Genomic DNA, 25333 nt, shown 5'->3' with positions numbered 1-25333 from the left:
ACTGGCAGCAGAAGTTCTGGGAAGTACTCCTTGGTGTGAGCCCTCCCAGAGTCCACCATTAGCCCCACCAAAGAGCCACGTAGGCTCCAGTGTTGGGTTGCCTCAGGCCAAACAACCAACAGGGAGGGAACCCAGGCCCACCCATCAGCAGACAAAGCGGATTAAAGTTTTACTGAGCTCTGCCCACCAGAGTAACACCCAGCTGTACCCACCACCAGTCCCTCCCATCAGGAAACTTGCACAAGCCTCTTAGATAGCCTCATCCACCAGAGGGCAGAAAGCAGAAAGCAGAAGCAAGAAGGACTACAGTCCTGCAGCCTGTGGAACAAAAACCACATTCACAGAAAGATACACAAGATGAAAAGGCAGAGGGCTATGTACCAGATGAAGGAACAGGATAAAACCCCAGAAAAACAACTAAATAAAGTGGAGATAGGCAACCTTCCAGAAATAGAATTCAGAATAATAATAGTGAAGATGATCCAGGACCTCGGAAAAAGAATGGAGGCAAAGATCGAGAAGATGCAAGAAATGTTTAACAAAGACCTAGAAGAACTAAGGAACAAACACCTAGAAGAACTAAAAAACAAACAGAGATGAACAATACAATGCCTGAAATGAAAACTACACTAGAAGGAATCAATAGCAGAATAACTGAGGCAGAAGAATGGATAAGTGACCTGGAAGACAGAATGGTGGAATTCACTGCCATGGAAGAGAATAAAGAAAAAAGAATGAACAGAAATGAAGACAGCCTAAGAGACCTCTGAGACAACATTAAACGCAACAACATTTGCATTATAGGGGTCCCAGAGGAGAAGAGAGAGAGAAAGGACCAGAGAAAACATTTGAAGAGATTATAGTCGAAAACTTCCCTAACATGGGAAAGGAAATAGCCACCCAAGTCCAGGAAGCACAGAGAGTCCCATACAGGATAAACCCAAGGATAAACACGTGAAGACACATAATAATCAAACTGACAAAAATTAAAGACAAAGAAAATTATTGAAAACAACAAGGGAAAAATGACAAATAATATACAAGGGAACTCCCATAAGGTTAACAGTTGATTTCTCGGCAGCCAGAAGGGAATGGCATGATATATTTAAAGTGATGAAAGGGAAGAACCTACAACCAAGATTACTCTGCCCGGCAAGGACCTCATTCAGATTCGATGGAGAAATCAAAAGCTTTACAGACAAGCAAAAGCTAAGAGAATTCAGCACCACCAAACCAGCTCTACAACAAATGCTAAAGGAACTTCTTTAGGTGGGAAACACAAGAGAAGAAAAAGACCTACAAAAACAAACCCATAACAATTAAGAAAATGGTAATGGGAACATACATATCAGTAATTACCTTAAACAAAAATTGATTAAATGCTCCAACCAAAAGACACCGGCTCGCTGAGTGGATACAAACACAAGACCCATATATATGCTGTCTACAAGAGACCCACTTTAGACCTAGGGACACATGCAGACTGAAAGTGAGGGGATGGAAAAAGATATTCCATGCAAATGGAAATCAAAAGAAAGCTGGAGTAGCAATACTCATATCAGATAAAATAGACTTTAAAATACAGAATGTTACAAGAGACAAGGAAGGACACTACATAATGATCAAGGGATCAATCCAGGAAGAAGATATAACAATTATAAATATATATGCACCCAACATAGGAGCACCTCAATATATAAGGCAAATGCTAACAGCCATAAAAGGGGAAATCGACAGTAACACAAACAAGGAAACTACAAACAAGATGTAAAGAAAACCCTCAGAATGGGAGAAAATGTTGGCAAATGAATCAACGGAGAAAGGATTAATCTCCTAAATATATAAACAGCTCATGCAGCTCAATATTAAAAAAACAAGCAGCCCAATCCAAAACTGGGCAGAAGACCTAAATAGACATTTCTCCAAAGAAGACATACAGATGGCCAAGAAGCACATGAAATGCTGTTCAACATCACTAATTATTAGAGAAATGCAAGTCAAAACTACAAAGAGGTATCACCTCACACCAGTTAGGTTGGGCATCATCAGAAAATCTACAAACAAAAAATGCTGGAGAGGGTGTGGAGAAAAGGGAACCCTCTTGCACTGTTGGTGGGAATGTAAACTGATACAGCCACTGTGGAGAACAGTATGGCGCTTCCTTAAAAAACTACAAATAGAACTACCATATGACCCAACAATCCCACTACTGGGCATATCCCCAGGGAAAACCATAATTCAAAAAGACACATGCACCCCAATGTTCATTGCAGCACTATTTACAATAGCCAGGTCATGGCAGCAACCTAAATGCCCATCAACAGACGAATGGATAAAGGAGATGTGGTACATATACACAATGGAATATTACTCAGCCACAAAAAGGAATGAAATTGGGTCATTTGTAGAGACGTGGTTGGATCTAGAGAGTGAGAGTGAAGTAAGTCAGAAAGAGAAAAACAAATATCATATATTAACGTATATGTATGGAACTTAGAAAAATGGTCCAGGCGAACCGGTTTGCAGGGCAGAAATAAAGACACAGATGTAGAGAACAAACGTATGGACACCAAGGGGGGGAAATGGCGAGGGTGGTGGTGGTAGTGGTAGGATGAATTGAGAGATTGAGATTGACATGTATACATTAATATGTATAAAATGGATAACTAAGAAGAACCTGCTGTATAAAAAATAAATAAAATAAAATTCAAAAAATGAAAACTAAAACAGGCACTACATTGTAAGGTGCTCTCAGAGAGCACTGGTTTAATAAATGTGACATTCCAGAGAGTAAAAAAAAAAAAAAATGAAAGCAAGGCTGCATTCCCACCAGTTCTCTCATATACATGGGTAATGTGTTGGGCTGTGTCTGTTCCCAAATCCATTTATGCCAGTTGTACTAGGTATTGTAGTTTTATAGTTTAATTAAATTTTGAAGCAAAATATGAGTATAAAAAGAGAATTCTTTTATGAAAACTAAAAGCTTTGCAAAGACTCAATAAAGGCGAATAGCTAAAAATTCTGTTGTTGAGCAAGACAATGATAAATATTGGGGAAAATTATAAAAAATTAGCGCTTTGCAATCAGATTGGCTTACAGGTATCTTTAAATTTTCACTCCACTAAAGACCATGAAACCAGTGATTTTGAAGGAAACCTTATGGATATGCTTTATGCACGAGACCAACAGGAAGCCATACTGAAATGAATGATACTGTCCCTATACCAAGACATTTGTGGATAAATGTATATTTATGTGTTCTAATGAAAAATAAAATGTCTATGCTACCTACGCATCTATCACTTTTTATGATTCCTTGCTGTAACTGATATTTTTGATTCCCTAACTAGAGATCCCAACTGAGTCAAATGAGCGTGCTTCAAATGCAGTATGAGTAATGATAATAACTACAGGATAATTATAGGGGCTACCACCCATGGAACTACATTTTTTAACAAATTCAGTTTATTATTAAAATGGAACAGGAAATTTACTTACTAATATGCAATTACAGATTATCTTCTAAAGCAAAAGATAAACAAATTGGTCTTCTTGCTCAATATCTCTCTAAACTTCCCTTGGGGAGTATAAATTGAGGTACCAACTCCAGGGAGTTTCTACTGAGTGCCAGAGTCACCAGGCTCTCTGATCCTTCCCTGTTGCCAGGAGGTGCTGCTTCACTCAGATGCACCCCTTGTTGGGCAGTGAGCAGAGAGACTGCTTTTCCTTTGCACCTTTAGGTGTCACAGGGAGTGAAATGGGAATAAAACAATTTTGGGTCCAACCAGAGGAGCCCTTGCTTGAAGACTGCAAGTACTGATGGCTTGGGTAAACACTGCATCTGTTCAGGGATGCTCAATCTTGAACAAATTTCTCAGTCTCCACAGAATCAAATTTTTAATCAGGAATGCCAGATCTTTTGGTGACACATGAGATAACACCCCTGTTAAGTTCCCATTCCTCCCTAATCCTTCCAGTGAGTTTTTCCTGATTCTCCCTTCTGTTCTGGGTCTTCCCCTCTAACCAAACTCTATAGAGGTAAGACTCCTGCTGATTCCTACATCTTTTGAGTTGGGTTTCCAGCTCCTGCAAAGCTCCACTGTCAGAGCAGGTGAAGAGTAAAGTTTAAACAACCTCCTGGGGACATGACCTCATAAGTTGGGACTGAAGGAGCTCAGGTTAATTAATAAACTACCGAACAGAAACAGTAATAAAGTCGCAATTTCAGGGTTGGAGAAGGGGCAGAAAAATATGGAAAAGGTCCTTTAATAATTTGCCATATTAAATTCAAAATATTTGGAAAATACCCAGGATAATATATAATGCTTGAATTTAATGTAAATGAGAGACTTAGGAGAAATGGGAAACGGAAAACGGCATTTTATATTAGTTTTAAAAATCAATTTCCATTATTAAATAGAAGCCTGGGAAAAAATTGAAAATGGCATAGATCAGGATGTCTGTTTTTTGTTTTTTCAAAAAAAAAAAAGGTATTGCTACTCATAATTACAAGAAAAGGATGACAATATTTTAAATGAGTAAACTTTGGCCCATCGTGCTCACTTCATGGTGTGAAGAAAACAGCACTTGAATGATTTTTTCCCTTAATTTGTTCTAAATTACAGCAAAGTGCTCTGCAAGAAGCAAGTGCTTGTGTTAATTAACTCTGAGTAAAGAAGGTCACTGGTATACATAGTACTCATTTTGTGGCTTTGGTTACAGATTTTCTTTTGCAATTAGAATTCTTCATTAGGCTTTATAAACACATGCAGATTTTCACTTTTTTATCTAGCATTTTAGATTTAGGCACACTGTTATTTTTCTCTAAAAAACTTTAAAATTACAACAGTACTAATGGAATTGACTTAAGAAATAAAACATATGGTTCAACATATTTATAAGTACACCTAAAATATTAACCTTTTATATAAGCCTGAATATTATAACTGAATTTTAAAAACTGCATACACTATTGTACTTCAAATTTTACAATATAAAAGTGAACAAATCCGAGTTTTCAGTCATTTTATACTGAGCTGTAAACATCAGAGATAAGACTCTAAACGCTGTAAATTCTTGTAAGTAATCCAAGGTACCAAAAGTTTCATCTTTAGAGAACCATGAACAGCTAAGTCAATGTTTCTAAAATAGATATAACTTTTAAGTGTTTATTTCTAATGTTCAATTATAAAACCTTTAGTTTTTTTCAATATAAGCCAATATTTTTATGCCTAAGAATTAAGAGAGCCGTAATGTGTGTTATGTTGCTCATATAACACGTGATATAATATAGATTTTTAAACTGAAATTATTTATGGAAGTAAATAATAATGCCATGGTATGATCAGCAATGCAGATTTACTCACCCTTTCCATTCCACTCCAGTAATAACTAGGAAGAACTATAAACAAGTTGGCTTTAAATAGATTTAGCCCTAGTTCAAAGGTAATAATGTTTGCCATTCTTGTGATTGTCTTTTTTCTGAGGATTCAAAAGTTAAGTGTATGCAAATTCGGTATATCTTGTCTTCATTACTGGCCCAAAACTAAAAACTTTCTAACTCAAAAAGATATCAAAGAAATCTGTTTTATCTAAAATTTTCTACTATTTAATAGGCACTACTCTCTCTGTCAAACTTCTTTCTCTACCTGACAGAATTAATCAGTACCCTTTTTTTCTGATTCTTTTCATCTTGTTTATATTTGTATTGCATTATATTATACTTATTATTTACATATTCCTCTTCCTCTGAGACCTCATGAGCACAGAGATGGGGTTTTGTTCATACTGCCAGCTCCAGAACCTAGGGCCCTCTCTGGGCCACTGTAGGCTCTCAATAAATGTTTACTGATCAGAATTGCTTATCAATGTTGTAACCATTCAACTCTGCTGTTGTAGCCTGGAAGTGATCATACACAATAAGTGAATGAATGAGGATGGCTGTGTTCCAATAACTTTATTTACAAAAACAGGCAGCAGGCTGGACTTGGCCCTGCCAATTGTTGCTCTTTATCGTTGTTTTGAGGGGTGGAGGAAGAGGGAATAAAGATTCCAACCATGTATAGTAATAATCACCACAAAGTTTCTTATAAATGTTGGCAATAAGAATTTTGATGGATGTAACATTTTGAAATACCTCCCAATGCTTGTTCCCGAAGAACAAAGAGGAAACTAAGCAAGTTTTGTTTTTTTCCCCTTCTGTACTTTGTCTACCATGAAGACTAAGCCATTAGGTTGTAGTGGATAAGCACAAGTGAGAGAATTAGAAGTGCTGATAAGACGCTATGGAGGTGAAATAAAAGAATAACGTAGAGGCCAGAAAGCAAATAGAAGTAACCGTGGCTGACAAGATCTATGTTTGTCCAAATCCTCCACCGGGTGAGCTGTTATAGACGGATTGAAGAAAAGTTGGGTTTTTCTTCCTTCTCATTTGGGGCAGGAGAAAAGAATGTCATACAGCAGTAGTCCTCAAACATTTTTGCTTGCATACTTCCTAAAAGAATTTTGAAAAAAAATGTATATCGCTTCCTGCCTTTCTAATTTGACATCTAAAATTTTTTATAATTAGGATGCAATTTTTATCAAATTATAATGACATTTAAAAGTAAACACGTCATGTCACCCTTTCAATATATCCAGTGGAATCTAATACCATAGCAGATTTTTAACTTTTTATTTTGAAATAATTTTAGATTTACAGAAAATTTGCCAACACGGTACAGAGAATTCCTATACACCATTCACCCAACTTCCTCTAATGGTACATATATAAACATAGTACAATCATTAAAACTAAGAAATTAATACTGATACAGTACCACTAACTATAGATTTTAATTTCACATTTTTCCATTATGTGCATTTTCCATTCCAGGATCCAATCCAGGATTCTACCTTGCACTTAGTTGTCATGGCTCCTTATTCTCCTCCTATCTGTGACATTTCCTCAATCTTTCCTTATCTTTCATGACCTGGACACTTATGAAGTCATCAATTATTTTGTGTAATGTTCGTCGATTCGGATTTGTCTGATTTTTTTTATTGTTAAATTGGGATTATACATTATTTTGGGGTGGATACCAAAAAAGTCGTGTGCCCTTCTCAGGGCATCATTCTAGAGGATACATGATACTGATGTGGCTTATTACTACTTAAGTTAACCTTGATTACACGATTAAAGAGTTTTCTCCATTGTAAAGTTAGTACTTTCCAGTTGTAATTAATGACTATTTTGGAGGCACTATTTTAAAGCTATGAACATTTCCCGTTTCTCCTTAAACATTCATCCACGAATTTTAGCACCCACTGGTGGATCTTGCCTGTAACAGTGATTACTGTTGTGTTTTCCTAATGGTGATTTTTCTCTCATTCCTTCTACATTTTTAATTGGGATTCTTCTGTAGAAAAGAACTGTTGCTCCTCCCCGATTTACTTATTTATTCATTCATTTTATTTACATTAATATGGATTCATAGATATTTATTCTATGCTTAAAATCCAATACTATTTTTATTTTGTTTCTCAAAGCGTTCCAATTTTGGCCATTGGGAACTCCTTCAGGTTAGTCCTATGTCCTTTGGACATGACCCCATCTTTTTGTAAGCATTTCCTTACTTTCTAGCATCACAAGATATTTCAGTTTCATCTTGTATTTTTCCTGCCCCAGACCTGGAATCAACCACTTCACCAAGGAGCTTTCTTTCTTTTGATTGGTGATACCATGATAATTTGAATTCTATCATAGTCTATTTAAAGATAGAAACACACAGAAACAAGCTCTTAGCAGTCAGAGTTTCTTGTTTCTTTTTCTGTTTAGTCTTGTATTTCCATTCTAATCTCCACACAGAATTTTATCCTAATATTTTTATTCTTGAAACTATTTTATTCATTTCCTTGCCATATTTGCCTGTAGTAAAATATGTATATAAGTTAAAATTATTTTTAAAAATTTCCCTGTGAACATAGGCAGTGTTATACATTTTCTTCTGTATTGAGTTGCTATTTCAATTACTATCAGCACACAGTTGATCAGACCAACATGAATATATTACAATGCTTAATAAATAATCAGTATATATAAAACTAAAAGGTTATAGGTAATGCATCTCTTAATGAAATGGATGTATCATAGAATAAAGTAATTAATATTAATTAAAAATTGCTAGAATGAGCCAGGATTCAGCATGAATTCTATTCCCGCACTCCCTTTCTTTTGTAGCTATATGTGCTGAGAAAATCTGACAGAGATTGCTGGTGCTCACTGTAGTCCATTATCCTCTCCTTCCTGAGCACACTGGGAGACCTCCCAGACTTCCTTGCAGTTAGGATGGACCCTGTGAATAAGTCTGGCCAATGATATGTGAGTGAAAGTGCCATGTTGTGTTTCTAGACCCAGAAACTTGAGTTCTCTACTCCTTTTTAAAATGACTATCAATTTTGCCTGTTACTCTTTCACTTACGGGCACCTTGCTTTACCTGGCATACAAAGTAAGGCTTGGAAAAATAAAATATTGTTAATTTCATCATACTTTTGTTGATACTACTTTTCTATTAAAATGTCTTTATATGAATACATGTTTTAATCAGAACACTGGAGTTGCACATATAATTCATCCAATTGAATGAAAATGTTCATCATAAAACTTAATTGGTAAAGCCAATCTTCATTGTCAAAGAAATGATCCAAATAAGACAATGTTCAAAAAAAGTCTGACTTCATTTTGCAATTCAAATAAGCATGATAATACTCATCCCCAAAGCTCAGTTAGAAATCTAAGATAAATAAAGCGCAAAGTCTTGCCATGAGCTCTTAGCCCAGATAAGGTAACACCTCAGGGTCTTATCAATAGCTGCACTGTCTTTACTTTGCTTTCCCTAGATTTTCTCTCCAGAAATAGTCTTTCATAATAGACAGGGGCTGGATGAGATAAAGTCTCAAAGGAAGGCAGTTATCTTTCCTGCAGTTTATATATATATATACACATACACAATGCATATTTAGACTATCCTAACATGGGGCAAAATAACCCTTTTCTAATCCACCACTTCATCCTTAACAGAAAAATGTATGAAAACAGAGGAAGACATGAGAATTTACGTGAGAAGTTTCACTGACATCATTATTTTGAAATTTTGTCTTTGTCTGGTGCCATGGAGGATTTTACCAAGAGAAGGCATCATCATAATATTTGGAGTAAAAGACATGTCTTTTTTTTTTTTTTTTTTTGAGGTAGAAAAGGACATTTCTGCAAAAAGAGGTGGGAAAGAAGAACCAGCATGACACCTTGATCTCAGGCAAGTCAATTCTAAGAAAGAATATATATAAAGGCTAATGAGTCTGGAAACTGAGCTCCTTAAAAATATTGGGGCTTCCCTGGTGGCGCAGTGGTTGGGAGTCCGCCTGCCGATGCAGGGGACACGGGTTCGTGCCCCGCTCTGGGAGGGTCCCACATGCCGCAGAGCGGCTGGGTTGGTGAGCCATGGCCGCTGGGCCTGCGCGTCCGGAGCCTGTGCTCCGCAGCGGGAGAGGCCACAGCAGTGAGAGGCCCGCGTACCGCTAAAAAAAAAAAAAAAAAAAATCCATGCCCCTGTATCCCTTGGAAGTCTTTATGTATCCACAGGGTACATATTCTCAATTTAAAGACTGTTAACTTAGAGAATGTATTTCAATAGCCCATGGAAGCTACATAATTAATCGAAGATAGATCTCTAACTTCTTCTGTCAGGCAGAGGTAGGGGACCCACTGAGGCAACCAAGGCCTTAGGAGATGGAGGACCTACTATTTAGGAGGAGCCTGGACCAATGAATAACTGAAGTCTTCCTGCAACCCCATGTTAGTGTGGATGAAAAATAAACCTTTGCTGTGTTAAGCCAATGAGATTTTGGGATTGTTTGGTCCAGTATTAAGCCTCCCCGACCAAGGGAGTAACTGATAGTGCTGCAGAGGTGACATGGCCTTATTGCCAAGAACTGTAATGTCCAGGTACGGAATTGAATGGGAGTCACAGCCAGGGATAAGGCAATGCCAGGGAAAGCCAGGATGGGGCCAGTCCAAAGAGACTAGACTACAGGTTACACCAAATACAGACTTCATAGAGACGCCAGTAGAATTCCCAGGTGTGGGCCAGACAGCTACCATCAGTGGACACCAGATAACACAGACACAGTCAGTTATCACCTACTCCCCACAGTACCACAAGGACACAACAAGTTCTCATACATCCAACCACCATTTTGAGGAGGGAATGGAAACTCCGGAAGACTGAATGTTTATCTAGTGAGACCATGTAATGCACCCTTGATAGGGAATGGAACTTTCAATAGAAGAAACATTTAAACTGAAAGAAGACTGTTGGAATTGGAAGAGCCCAGTATACCTTCAATTGGAAAAATCCAAGATTTTCTATTACTCAGAGTTATAGAAAATAATTGACTGTTTTTTGGAGGGGGCACATTAATTACGTGTGAATGAGTTTGTGACCCTGCTACTTTTTTCTTTTCATGTATAGCATGAAATCTAGCTCAGATTAAAAATAGTTGTGGAAGAAAGTTTTTAAAAGTGCACGTATGTGAATAAAACAGTATTTCAGTAATTCCTATTTCTGAAATTTCAGTAATGGGAAGCAGCGCATGATCTGTCCATTAGGATGTGGTTCAGTACTAAATATCAAAGTACAGAGCACTGACAAGCAATACAGTTTTTTTTTTTCCTGCAGAACCACTTTACTAATGACATACTTTGTCAAATTTTTATGTGTGACTGACTACTCAACTTCAATATACCTTGACTGGAAGGATAATTGATTAGCAGTTTTTACCAAGTCTACTAAAAAGAACAGAACTTTAATTTCACTTGACAGATTATTAAATTGAGCTTTTATAACATCTGGTTAATCCAAGCCAATTTTTCCTTTGAGTCATAAATATACAACTGTCACATAATGTAGTATCTTAAAAAAAAAAAAGTCCCCAAACAAACAAAATTATGGAAGTAGATTGTCTCAGTGTGTAAACTGCACAGCAGTAGCAAAGAGCTGCTTTTGGAAGCTGTGTTAACTGTTTCAGCCTGCAAGGACTTCATTCTTAGGACACGTTCTTCAAATTGTATTTCTAATGATGATAGTTTTCCACTTAGAAACTTATTCATACTTTCTCCCAAGCTCCATCTTGTGACTGCTTGTCACCAGTTTTGAGGCAGCTAGCTGTAATAACTAAAATGCACACTCTAGGGAGACTCCCCCAGTTTCTCTCTATCACAGAACCTTAATTTTCATGACCACCTGATATTTTCTTCTTATGCATTTCTTTACTGGTTTACTGTAGGTTTTCCTTCATTCAAAAATAAGTGCTCGCCCCAATACCTCCAATTTCTAGAAGGGCTCTTGGTTCTTAACAGGAACTCAGTAAACATTTACGCAATGAGTAAACTTTTGAACATTGATTATGAAGTCCTTTTACTTTATAAGAAATTAATGAAGGAAGATCAAATCTGTGAGTTTTAATTTATGGATAGTATCATACTTTTAATCATTTTTTACTGACTGCATGAACTAGCCCAATGCAAATGGAGTTGGTTCCCCCAAACCCTAGTTTACTCAGTAGAACTCCCCAAATAAACTCCTTTATATAGCAAAGGTATCTAGATTACTGCTGAAGAGTAATTTATTTAGTACTTGTCTTGTTCTAATGAAACTGTAATTCACATCTTTCATTTTTCCCCTTTAAATTCAAGTTACATTTTATATCTTTTGGTTGTTAGGAGTGGTATATATACATTTTATACCTTTAGTCTTTGATAAATCTTGTGAATTTTAACAGTATTAGGATAACAATAAGTCCCTCTGAGCTTATCTATAAGATTTTTTAACTATCCAACTTTGTCATCATTTAGTAATTGATGATTTTAGGCCACATTGCATGGTTGCTTATGAAATTGTGCTACTAACCAAGATTTTTACTATTTAAAGAAAGGTTATTTTTCTTCTCCTTTAGTTTGAGAAGTCAGAACTAATAAAAATGAATGCCACCCTAAATACTAGTATAGAGCCCGGAACCTGTGAGTTTTAAGCTTAGAAATTAGTGTTTTCCAAACCCTGCTGTTAAACTGATCAAATTAAAAAACAAACAAGAAACCTCTCAAAAGCCTTTTCTTTTTTCCTCTCTTATACAAGTGTAGGATTTTAAAATTTGTTTTGCTCTTCTCTGCCTCTCTCTTTTAATGGAATGAGTATTGGCAAATGTCTGAATAGATATCAGGTTAGTTTTAAAATTCCCAAAAATTTTTGGTAGAAGCATATTAATGCAAAAACTATTATTCACATTGGTTTGAGAGTTTTCATTTGGGAGTTTCTTTTAATAGTTTTTGTTTTCTGAAGAATAGCCATTGTAAAATCTCCCCTTTTAAAGAATAGATCACAGTTCGAGGAAATGAATAAATGAACACCTATCTGATTTGGTTACAATTCAAAACCAGTAATCATTTTAAGAATAATTAAAATGGTGACACGATTCACATTAGAGCGGCATCTGGTCTGTAAAGGAAAGTACTCTTCTTTACTCATTCTCATGGCCGTGGCATCCTCTCACTTCATTATTATTGGTCATTCTTCTCAAGATCAGAAATGAGAATATTTTCTTCTAAATGTACTGTACTAAAGTTGGTTGCAGGATAGTAAGGATTTCCAAACTGTGCAAGTCTCCTGAAGATACCACTATTGTGCTTGTATATGCAGAAGGAAAGTGTGGAAATGGCCAGAATTATTATCAGTGTCACTGCTACTGCAAGGGGTATAATGCTGTGACTTGGTCCTGAAAGAAGATGAAAAAAAGAAAACTTCAATGACAAGTAGTAAGATAGATACTGTCACATAGTTACTTTTTTTTTTTTTTTTTTTTTGCGATATGCGGGTCTCTCACCGTTGTGGCCTCTCCCGTTGTGGAGCACAGGCTCCGGACGCGCAGGCTCAGCAGCCATGGCTCGCGGGCCCAGCCGCTCCGCGGCATGTGGCATCCTCCCGGACCGGGGCACAAACCCGTGTCCCCTGCGTCAGCAGGCGGACTCTCAACCACTGCGCCACCAGGGAAGCCCGTTACTTCCTATTTTATTGTTTCTATGAAAAATCAAAGCTTTCTATACTGTTCTAAACCTACATTTTCCTGGATCCTCCTTTACTGTGTGAATATCTAAAACCAAATACAAAAAATACTGAGATGAAAATTTCCTTTTAATCAGCAAAGTTATGTCATTGCTTATAGCAGGGCTCAGCAAATAATGGTCCATGGATCAAATCTGGGCACCTGTTTTTACAAGTGACGTTTTATTAGAACTCAGCCACACTAATAATGTTTCTATTGTCTATGGCTGCTTTTGTGCTACAAAGGCAGTGTGACAGAAACCATATGGCTCCTACAGCCTGAAATATTTACTATTTGGTCCTTTAAAGAAAAGTTTGCTGACCCCTGATTTATAATAATCATTATTAGTGCTCACAAACACATATACTGCTTTTTTTTTTTTTAAGCTGAAGAATCCCCATCCAGTTTCAGCACTGTGGTGCATTAAAAATATGAGTAAAATATAGTCCCTGCCTGCAAGGAACTCAGTTTTGTTGGGATCTGATGTGGAGTTGGTCCAGCAACGGTAACCTCCCTGGCTTTTGGCAAAGATTAAAAAAATCAGGACCTTCTCACCTTTTAGATCTCAAGAATCTTGAGAAATGAATAATAGCTCCTCCATTCAAAAAGTTAGAGGGTTCCTGTTTGAGGATTTTCTACTGTAAGAATGTATCTTTTCCAAGTAGACTCTATATCAAAGTTTGAACTCTGCTATTTTTGCTCTAAGCAAAGATCCAGAGAAATATGTAGGGAATGACCCAGAGGCAGAGCAGTAAAGGATTTGTGAGTGGAGGAAGTGCCTTAGTGCACTACATATGCTCATTCACTCTTAAAAGAAATGTCAACATTACCAATAGCAAAAATACACTTTAAAAAAAAAAAAACCTCGATTTTGCAATTTTAAAATAATATTGTATAATTTTGCATAATATTATTGAAAACATGTAGTATTGTGTATGTGTAAAGATACTTTTTAAAGAAAGACTGTTGAATGAGTATTCATTCTCAGGATGGAGGCAGCGGGCAGGTACAGAAGGGGCATATGGAATCAGAAAATGTGGAGTGTAGTTCTCCATGTAGCCTCAGTTTGGACGAGTACTTTTCTCATCTGTAACATGGGAATACTGTATCTGCTTCACTGCCTTGGAAAGTTGCTGTGTAGGATAAAAGAGGTGTCTTATGTAGTACAGGAAGCTTTAAAGTCCTGAACAGACATGAGATGTTTCTGATTTGTTCTTGATAGTCGAATGCTAGCGGTTGCTTGGGCACACTAATAGGTTAGTCATGGTTTCCACACAGAGTTGATATCCACACTTGCAGAGCTTCAAAGTTTGGTTCCCACACCTACCAGTTTTTGCTCTTTAATTCCCAATATCTAATCAGTCACCAAAGCCTGATGATTCTCTTTTCCCATTTCCACCTTCCCTTTTTTGTTCCCAGTTCTATCACTCAAATTACAACCGTCTCCCTTTACATCAGATGGGTGTGACTCCACTGTTGGTGTCTCTAGAGCATGTAGGTGTCCCCTGCGTCCTTCACCATGGAGTTCAGCTCTTTATCCCAGCACTTTCTGTGGATGGATCCTACAGTAATACGGTTTTATTCCCAACACCACCTAACGTGGTCCAGTCTAAGCTCATTCTCAATTTCTGCCTTTAGTCATTCTGGACCTTTTATCCAATATTCCTTCCCTCCTCTATTCTCATTATCTTTTGTGATTCCAAAGACTCATCCCCTCTATGAAGTTGTTTTCAGGAGCCCAGGCCATATCAATCCCTCCTTCTTTGTTAATACCTGCATCTAGAAACTGTTGTGATTACTATAAACACCTTCCCACTGTTAATGATCCTTGTTAATGTCTTCTCTTAGAAAGCTCTATTATTTGCAATGGACTAGAATTTTCTGGCTTACATTTCTAAAATTATTTATAATCACCACAACCTAAGTATGTAGCTCAAGATCAAGTTATATGACTTTTATAATATATTGTGGCCTGCAGTAGAGAATCGCATCTACTTATCCACAACAAGGATACCTAGACCTGAATTATATTTCCTGGGACCAAAGATGGAGCTTAAAATTCTGAGTAGCAGCTGCCAGAATGAGGGTTGCTGGTTTACATTCCCAGCTCTATTTGCTTGAGGTGAACTTCTTTTTTTGCCCATTAAGTTAACAGCTAGGGTGACACAAGAAAGTCATAGTCTTTGATTTGATTTATAATGATTTTTTTTCTTCATATCAGAGGAAGGAGCTGAAATGTTCTCCGACTTGTTTGATGTAAAACAAGACGATAATGTTAGAATCTATCTGAATACTCACTGAATACTTAGATTTTAAAAGCTTTAAGTGCTAAGGAGGTGGGTCAACTTTAGTCAAGGTAGAAGCAAAATGAAGATTTACTTTCTAACTTTACCCACCTGCTTCCATTTTACATATAAATCCTTTTTTGTCTTGACATGAGGATAACTGCCACACTCCTTCGGGAATCCTCAGGGCAACACACAGATGGGGTTTGACGTGGTCCATCTCTGGCTTCCTAATACCCCAGTTTGACTGGTCTGCGAGAGTTCCATCAAACCACTTTATGGTTTCATCTGTGGAAAAAATGCTAACATGAATTATGGGCATGGTTATCAAACATACTAAGTCTGGAATGAGCCTTAAAAAGCAGCCCCTAAATTTAATGAGACTCTCTTCTTATCTGATGCATTCAACAATCATGAACTCAACATTAAAAGGTAGGTATAAGTGAAATTGCCTTGTGAACAACTCTCTTTATTTTAGATATATTGTTCTAATTTAGTTCATTCAAGATATGATGTTTCTTAATGTAACAGTTTGAATTTGAAATATTCCCTATCATTACAAACAATTTAAAGAAATCATTTAAAGTCCTAACAGCTATATCATTACAAAGTAGATCACTTTCTAAAAGAATTTTACAGTGAGCTTCTTTTTTGTTGTAAAGTGCCCCTTAAAATTTATTAGATTTATAGATAGAATAATAAAATTTGTAGTTTGAACTTAAAAGCTTAAAGAAAAAACTTCATTACTTCAGTATATTGAATATCTTAGAAATCAAGTAGTTGCAAACAGTCCTTTATGAGCACAGAGTACAATGAGCTTCTTTAAAAAGCAAGCCAGTGGTATACCAAGGGGTGGGGGCAGTGGTAGAATCCATCCATGTGTAGGTGATAAGGATTTAAAACAAACAATAAAACTAAGCATAAGTCAGTCAGCTTTTTATTATCACCCTGTGCTAGAAGTTTTAAGCAATGTCGGTGATTGAAATACTCTTCCTTGCCAGCATGGACCCATCCTCTACCTTGGTACACCACTGTAACAAGTTCTCTATACCATTTAAAGTAATTTTCTTTACAAGTACTTTCAACAACCGTCAGTTACATAAAGAAAAGAATAGCATGCTCTCATCTGATTACAAACTCTGGTTTTTATGAGTAGCAAATAACAGTTCTACTAGCACTATTTATCATTGAAATATTTCCATAACTCTGTTGTGCTCTTATAACATTTAGAAACCTGGGGTATTTTCAAGTAAATATGGTTTGGTGTCTATGACTAAGTCTGTGAACACAAAGTTCCAGCCAAGCATCTTCATAATGCAAGATTAAGTATAAGATAAACTTGTTTGTTTTCATTTTTGGTCTTCTGGGATTATTTCAAAGGGCAAGAAGGTATAAAAAGGGGTTAGCAATGATGTCTTTGGAAGAAATGGCTTTAGGATTTATGATATTTTTTTAAACAGCAATGTATCCAAGGAAAGTTTTCTGGTTTGCAGATGCCATTTCCATCAACCTTGACCATTGTGTATTTATTTATGCCCTCTCCTCTTCTCTACCCAGTCACTTACTGTCACCATCAAACTGAGCATTCAGCCAAACCATCTTGACAGAAGAACTGAAAGCTAAAAGCTGGTCTAGGAGAAATGAATTTTCAGCTTCATCTTTGATTGTTAAAAGATTAGATCCTATAAAAGAGACAAACAGCAAATGAATAACTATTTGTGTTTACATGTAAATACAATTAAAATAATGTCTTCTATACCATAATTCATAAAGCTCAGGCTTTGATGCATGTAAATCAATGAAGTTAGAACACTCCTTCACACACCATACACAAAAATAAACTCAAAATGGTTTAAAGATTTAATATAAGACATGACACCATAAAACTCCTAGAAGAGAATGTAGGCAAAATATTCTCTGACATAAATCATAGCAATGTCTTCTTAGGTCAGTCTCCCAAAGCAAAAGAGATAAAAGCAAAAGTAAACAAATGAGACCTAATTAAACTTATAAATTTTGCATAAACAAAACGAAAAGACAACCTATGGAATGGGAGAAAATATTTGGAAACAGTGTGACCAGCAAGGGCTTGGTTTCCAAAATATACAAACAGCTCATATAGCTCAATATCAAAAAAAACACAACCCAGTCAAAAAATAGACGGGAGACCTAATTAGACATTTCTCCGAAGAAGACATACAGCTGACCAACAGGCACATGAAAAGATGCTCAACATTGCTAATTATTAGAGAAATGCAAATCAAAATTATACTGAGATATCATCTCAATAATATCGAGATGCTATCCAGTCAGAATTGCCATCATCAAAAAGTCTACAAATAGTAAATGCTGGAGAGGGTGTGGAAAAAAGGGAACCCTCCTACACTGTTGGTGGGAATGTGAATTTGTGCAGCCACTATGGAGAACAGTATGGAGGTTCCTTAAAAAATGAAAACTAGAGTTACCATATGATCCTGCAATTCCATTCCTGGACATATATCCAGAAAAGGTGAAAACTCTTAATTTGAAAAGATACAGGCACCCCAACGTTCATAGCAGCACTATTTACAATAGCCAAGACATGGAAGCAACCTAAAGTGTCCATCGACAGATGAATGGATAAAGAAGATATGGTATATATACACAATAGAATATTGGCCATAAAAAAGAATGAAATAATGCCATTTGCAGCAACATGGATGGACCTAGAGATTATCATACTGAGTGAAGTAAGGCAGACAGAGAAAGACAAATATCATATGATATCACTTATATGTGGAATCTAAAAAAATGAAACAAATGAACTTATTTACAAAACAGAAACAGATTCACAGACATAGAAAACAAACTTATGGTTACCAAAGGGGAAAGTTGGGGGAGGCATAAGATAGGAGCTTGGGATTAACAGATATATGCTACTATGTATAAAATAGATAAACAGCAAGGTCCTTCTGTGTTGCACAGGGAACTATATTCAATATCTTATAATATCCTATAATGGAAAAGAATCTGAAAAAGAATATATATCTAACTATCTATCTATCCATATCTGAATCACTTTGCTGTACACCAGAAACTAACACATTGTAAATCAACTATACTTCAATAAAAAAATTAAAAAGCTCAGGCTTTGAAAAGTGAAAGTTTCCATTGTTAATAAGTAATTTTTGATTAGAATTTTAAAAGTAGTATGACATTTATTGAAAGATACAAGCTTGTACTTAAAGAATAGAATATTAATTTTCAGGAACATTAAAGATTCATAATTCAAATTCATTCAAAGGAAACACTTTTTTGGGAAAGTGCAGTATCCTGAGATATTGTCTTGGGTTTTTAATTGTATACTGGACATTGAACATTTTAGCCATCCCCCAAACAAGCAAATTCAATAATATTTACTTTTTCAATTGTTTTTGTTGCCTCTAAAATCACTAAATAATCAGACAAATGAAGAAAACTACATTGTTTACTGAAATGTCAAGAAGGAACACATTGAAAGCATTTTACCACAACAAAAGAATTACCTTCCTTTTTACAAAATTCATGAGCAGCCTCAAAACTCGTACTGTCTAAGACGGTAGAAAAACTGTAGCAATTACTTTTGAATTTTATCCAGGGAATAGATGTTTCTGAGCACAACTCTGGGTATCCAAATGGTCTTGTTTCTATGAACAAAATGAGTTATGATTTCAGGGTGGTGACTGGGTTCACTTATTGAGATAAACATTGCATTACATTCTATGAAAGACCAAGATAAATATATGTAATGAGATTTTCATGATAATACTCTGAAAGAGTGGGTTTAATGTAAATGATTACAAAACTGGAATGGCTTATAGCATGTCTGGCAGAAGTAATCTTTTCCTACACATAACAGGGTATATTAATGCATAGCTTCATAGGCTTAGTTTGGGTGTTATCTTTAATATTTACAGTTAGTGTCCTAAAGGTTGGAAAAACTGGGAGATGTGATTCAGAGAAATACTGGCAGCTGAATGAAGTTGGTAAAAGACACTTCCAAATGTACAGAATGTGTTCCATTCAGTGCTGAAGATTTAGTAAATCCTTACCTGCTAGTCAACTTAGAGAAAATAAAGCATTCAATAAAGTAACATATCATAACATAACATTAGTATAACATAATATATCATAACATAGTATAACATATCATAACATATATCATGACATGACATAACACAACATAGCATAACATAACAAATCATATCATAACAACATATCATAATATATCATGACATAACATAACACAACACATAACTAAGGGGAATTGGGGGAAGTCTTTGTTTCAGAGGGCAAGCATGAGAGTCAGACACACCCACACTGAGATCCTAGGTGCATGGCTGTGGGTATGTTACCTATCTTCCGCACACTCCCACACACGTAAAAGAGAGCTAACAGTAACATCTTTCTTACAACTTAAGAAGTTAGGTGAGCTAGTGCCTGTCACTTAAGCACTCAATAAATGTAGCGTTATTAAAAAAAGAAGGATAACTTCATGGTGTTTTAGAAGGAGAATTAGCTTTCCCAATACATATGGCTATCATTTATATTTTTGTCCTGAATTGTTTTGAGCTGAACTTACATAATATGTGTGCTGTTTGACTTATAGTATCCAGAGAGTAAGTAAATACGTGCACACTTACTAAATGAGAGATTTAAAAAGAAACCAGTTAGTGTTAAGGAAATTTCTTTTTGTACACCATAGCAATCAAAGGAAAGGGGACCTGATTTAATGGGATAAACATGATATCAGAGATCAAGGAAACTTGGCTTCTGCTCCTGGTGCTGTTGACAGACATCTGTGAGATCGTCAGGAAGCTATTTAATGTTCTGAGTTTAAGTTTCATCTTTAATGTTCATCTGGTTGGGCGAGGTGAACATTCAGTGTAATGAGATACTATTATCATTACTGTCATGTTTTATATATACATATATAATATAAATACAAATATTATTACCATAATGGTGATGATGATGCTCTAGAATCCTATTAATCTTTGACTTAAACATAAATCTTCAGTGGTATTCAAGGTCCTCCACACATGCTCCTAACCTATGTTTCTAACCTGATTTCCTACCTCTGTCTTACCAAAATCCTGCCATGCAGGAAAATCTCAACACCAGCTTTGCTCAGCTACATGCCCAGTCCTTTCTTCCTCCCATGTCTGCCCAAGCTTTTCTGCTCAGAATGCCTCTCCATGTCCCATCATTTCCTGATCACACCCATTCTTCAAGACCAATCTCCACAGTCCTGTCCTTCAAGAAGGCGTTTTGCTTTTCCCCGAGTGGATCTGATGTGTCCATTTTCTTGCTACCCCCCCACAGCACTTGCTATGGCTCTTATATCATTTGGTAGCCCTGCCTCATGTAACACTTATTTGTACATCACCTACCAGACCGAATGCTTCTCGAGGGCAGATACTTCGTACTACTTTCCCTCACAGCTCTTGCTTAGCACAGTGCCTTGCATACAGTAGGTTCACAGTATGTATTTCTTGAGTTGAATAGAATTGAACCTACCTGTGGGCACATGACAAATGGCTCCTTGCAGATATGACTCACAGGCTGTGCTACTCCAGTGTCCACTGGTGTCAGCGAAAACACAGTCACCCAGGAAGGATGACTCATCATCTTTCCAAAAAGTGAAGGAGGACTTGGTGCCATCTGACCAGTCAAAATTAAGACCATTCTGTGGAGGGAAACTGAGCCATCATTTCCTTGCCATGAATGCTGGCAACATCACCCAATGCTGTCTGAGCAGCTCTCACTTCATGCATGGATTTATATTTCCACATCTAGACTTATATTTCAGGAAGTCTAGGACAGCTTGTGGAAATGGCCTGACAAAAAGGACTATCTGCCATAAGCAACATCTTCTTTAGTTTTTGGGAATCCTTGGTTCCCTCACCATAATTTCCTGGTAAGCAATCAGAGTGAAGTTGAATCAATATCTTGTTCTTTACACCAAAATAAATTTAAGATTGATCAAAGATTCATACATATAATTGAAAACATAAAAGTGCTAAAGAAAACTTGGCTAAATATTTTATACTCTTGACATGGGAAAAATCTTTCCGAGTCTGATAAAAAAATCCAGAGGCCATAAAGCAAAATTGACTACATAAAGTTAAAAATTCTGTAATACAAAAATACAATAAACAACCATGAAATGCCATCCTTTCACCTATCCTACTGGCAAGGATTAAAATTTTGACGTACCCAGTGTTGGCAAGGATGTGAAAAAACTAGGTGCTATCATACACTGTTGTTAGCATGTAAATTGGCACAAAATTTTAGAGGGCAATATGGCACCATCCCTTGTTAAAATTTATAAAGGGTATTTAGCAACTTCATTCCTGGGGATTTATCCTACTTGTACAAGGATATTTGTTGTGCATTGTTTGGAATTGTGAAAACTGGGAAGAACCCAAATGTCCATTCACATGAGAATGATTTAATAAATTGTGGTATATCCATATATGCTGCTGTCTCAAAGAATGTATTAGATTTTTATGAGCTGACATAGAAAGCTGAACAACGTATATTAAATTAAAAGCAAGCTTAAGGACAGTATATATAGTATGAGCTCATTTATATTTAAAAAAAATATACATACTAATCCATTACATGTGTATATATATGCATACACAGAAACTTTCTAAATGACACACAAGAAACTGTTAACAGTGATTAACTTTGAGGAGTAGAACTAGAGGTCAGGATAGAATAGATTTACTTTTTGCTATTTGAGTGTGTAATACTTGTATTTAAAAAAATTTAAAAATATTACTTTCCAAACCATTTCCCTAGAGGAGGAAAATAACGCACATGTTAAATTCCAAGGGGTACTGAATTAATTAATAACCGAATTTCTGTGCAGGAAGCATGATTCATTTTTCTTGGGGATTCTTTAAAGGCAACATATTACCCAAACGCAGGTGCTTGAGTTCAGTATGTATTCCAGTGCACATATAAGTCAGTATCCTGAAATTTTTCAGACATCTTCAGAGAAACTTTGAAGGGCATGAGTTTCCAGAAATTAGGCAAGTAGATGTTTACCCTAAAAAGGGACACCTTTTGTAGTTATATGCTGCTCATGAGGTTGGTCAGTAGTTATTGTATAATCCAATTACCTAAATGTTACATTTACTGTTATTTCATAGCTTTTTTTTTTCTGTGCTAATTTCAGTGGCTATATCACTAAGGAGGTAGATATGAAACTTAATTATGCAAGGATTGTCCAAGGGATTTTAGGACACCTACATCTTCAGTGAACAGTCCAATCCAGTGGGCATGTCCTAGCCGGTTGAGGATAACAGTGAGGAAAGACTGGTGGTACTGGTCTGTAATGCTGACCAGTTCTGCTCCGTGCATCAGGCAGGTTTTTAGTGCTGTATACCAAGTCATATTTTCATTAATTATTTTGTAAGTTCTGTTTCCATATTCTAAGGTATTGGGGATTGGGTACATATCAGATGTATTTATACTGTGTCCAGAAGTATCTAGAAAAAGAACAACAAAAATTATTTGTAGAACCTGGATGGGAAGGGGGAGGCAAAGCTTAGCATGGATCCCTATACAATGATCCGTGCTGTCGTTAACATCAGAGTTTTTCTTCCCAGAATTGACTATTTCAAAATGAAGACAATACCTGTAAGCATAGGGGATACTAAAGAATGAAAACACTTAGGAAATTTAATGAATGAGTTTTAAATATATATATAAACATATATTGAATCATTTCTAGATTTCCCAGTTTTGACAATCCCTTGTCAAACTGACCACTTTTTGGTGGAACTGATAGGGTCTCCTTAGGCAAGCTTACTTCTACTAGGTACACGCAGCCTAACACATGCTGCTGGCAGAACTTAATACTTACTGAGAGAGTATTAACATATATAACGTAGTCAAACACTGCTTTGCAAACACAATTTACAAGTGCATATTCTCAAATATAATACTTTATTAAACTTTTGGGACTGTATGATAGTTGCTATCATGTTTAATGCTAACATGTATAATGTCTAAAGAGAAGTTAAAAAATAAGTTAATGCTTAGAAATACACACAGTTCTTAGAAACCATTACTATTAATATGTCACCTATCAGAGTCAAGATTTATAAATTAAAAGACAAGGTTTTCCCACACATGATCATTGGTGCTTTGTATAAATGAGTGGCTGTGATCAAGTGAGAACCAAGCTCATGTGTTACATATAGATGTTTCCTCTTTACTATGTGCATTTGCCTTTTTGTTCTGTACTATCTTTAGGCCGAGTTTAGGCATCCTAAAACACACAAAAAAGGTAAGCCTTTCTCAACTGTCTGATCCAAGGTGGCTGGGATTTCTCTCTGTATACTGGTTTTTATCCACGTTTGGGGTTGAAAAGGAGCATGGTGGGTAGGTCCGAAGACCTGGGACTCAATCGCAGTCCTGACCCTAAATGGCCAAATTAGTTAATCTCTCTAAACTTTAAATTTCTGGTCTGTAAGAGATTACTAAGGCCTTCGTTAGAGGCGTGTGGGTAAAATTCAAGGAGATATGCACAAAGAGCACCTACTATAGGACGTGGAACACAGCAGGCACTCAATAAATGCTGCTTCTTGCTCTCCTCTCCTCTTCTTGTCACACTCTCCCAAACAAAAATGGCAGGGTGAGGCTTTGACTTTTCCTGAAACTGTTACCTCAGTATAGCAGTAGTACATATTGTAAAACCAAAGTAAAATTAATCTATTCACCAATTAAATTTTGATGGACCACACTTTCATCATCTCTTTTTCTTTGTAGAAGTCTATTTGCCATCTGATGTACCAATGTTATTTATACAAAGCAACATAATACCAAAGTAGCCATTTAAAAATGATAACAATTTTTAAAATTAAAGTAACTGAAATTCTTTGTATGTGTGACCCAAATACCAATTTAACTGGTTTTCCCCACTAGGTCATGCCCCTGTATTTTCACATATATGAGTTTCTCCCTATGTTATTGGTTTCATCAAGTTTCAAAACATAAGTGATTTTGAGCACTATGATTTTGCCATCTGCTGCCCTGAGAAAGATCCACCTGAAACCAAGTTCAAAATTGGGGGTCTTGACTTTGCCCTTATCTCTCTTTTTATTCAGATATCTTTATTCTTTCAGGCAGATCAAAGACTTTAGGTTCGAAACCCAATGTAAACACATACTCACATGGCACACAAAGAAGAGGAGTCAGAATTTGCATATTCACTGTAGACTACAAGAACTTGTGTAGTTGAATAATAATATAATAGAAACAATAATAACAAAAGCAACAATTGTTTGTTAGACACGTGCTAGGAACTTGCTAAGCATTGTATATATGTAGAGTCTGTGAGATAGTTATTATTCCATTTTACAGATGCAGAAATCAAGGTTCAGAGAAGATAATAAACTTGACTAACAGTTTATTTATAGAGGTGGAATAGGAACCCAGGTGGGATTTGAACTCCACCACCACTGCTCTATACTGTCTCCAAAAGAACATAAACATTATTAGTCCCAAAAATATCAAAGAGAGAAAGTGGTCAGAGAGTACATTTCAAGAAGAGAGCGACATCAAGGTCCGGGAATAGAATCATTGTATTTGAGAGAACTTGAGTATGTTACTTATTTTTCCTAAGCCTCAATTTCCTCATCTGTAAAATGTGGAGACTTTTACTTACTTCATAGAAGTGTCGGGAGGACTTTATGGCACAATACTTATAAAAAGCAAGGCACAGTGCCAGGCGTATCATAAGTGTACAAGTAATGACGTATTGATATTATTTCTTTTCTGACGAGACTCTGCTCTTCTCATAATACTCTTGCTATAGCTGATCTGGTATCTTTCATTTCCTGACCACTACCATGCTAAAGTGATAACTGTGAACTAG

General features: G+C 36.2%; 1 protein-coding gene across 1 annotated transcript in view; it reads right to left on the bottom strand.

Moving 5' to 3' along the window:
• Positions 1-4921: 4921 nt before the first annotated feature.
• PLA2R1 (phospholipase A2 receptor 1) overlaps positions 4922-25333 on the bottom strand; it is a 122591-nt gene continuing 102179 nt past the window's right edge. Inside the window, 7 exon segments of the mRNA XM_089916029.1 lie at positions 4922-12598; positions 12600-12808; positions 15532-15708; positions 16986-17102; positions 18945-19085; positions 20959-21127; positions 22702-22940. Of these exon segments, the coding sequence (XP_089772155.1) occupies positions 12554-12598; positions 12600-12808; positions 15532-15708; positions 16986-17102; positions 18945-19085; positions 20959-21127; positions 22702-22940 (1097 nt within the window). The 3' untranslated portion in view covers positions 4922-12553.

Source organism: Delphinapterus leucas, chromosome 8 (assembly GCF_059928025.1).
Source record: "Delphinapterus leucas isolate spDelLeu-1000000601 "Yukka" chromosome 8, BTC_Dleu_Yukka2, whole genome shotgun sequence".
In the NCBI taxonomy this organism is placed as follows: Eukaryota; Metazoa; Chordata; class Mammalia; order Artiodactyla; family Monodontidae; genus Delphinapterus; species Delphinapterus leucas.
Note: the sequence above shows the minus strand (reverse complement) of the source record. Positions and strands in the feature narration are given on the sequence as shown.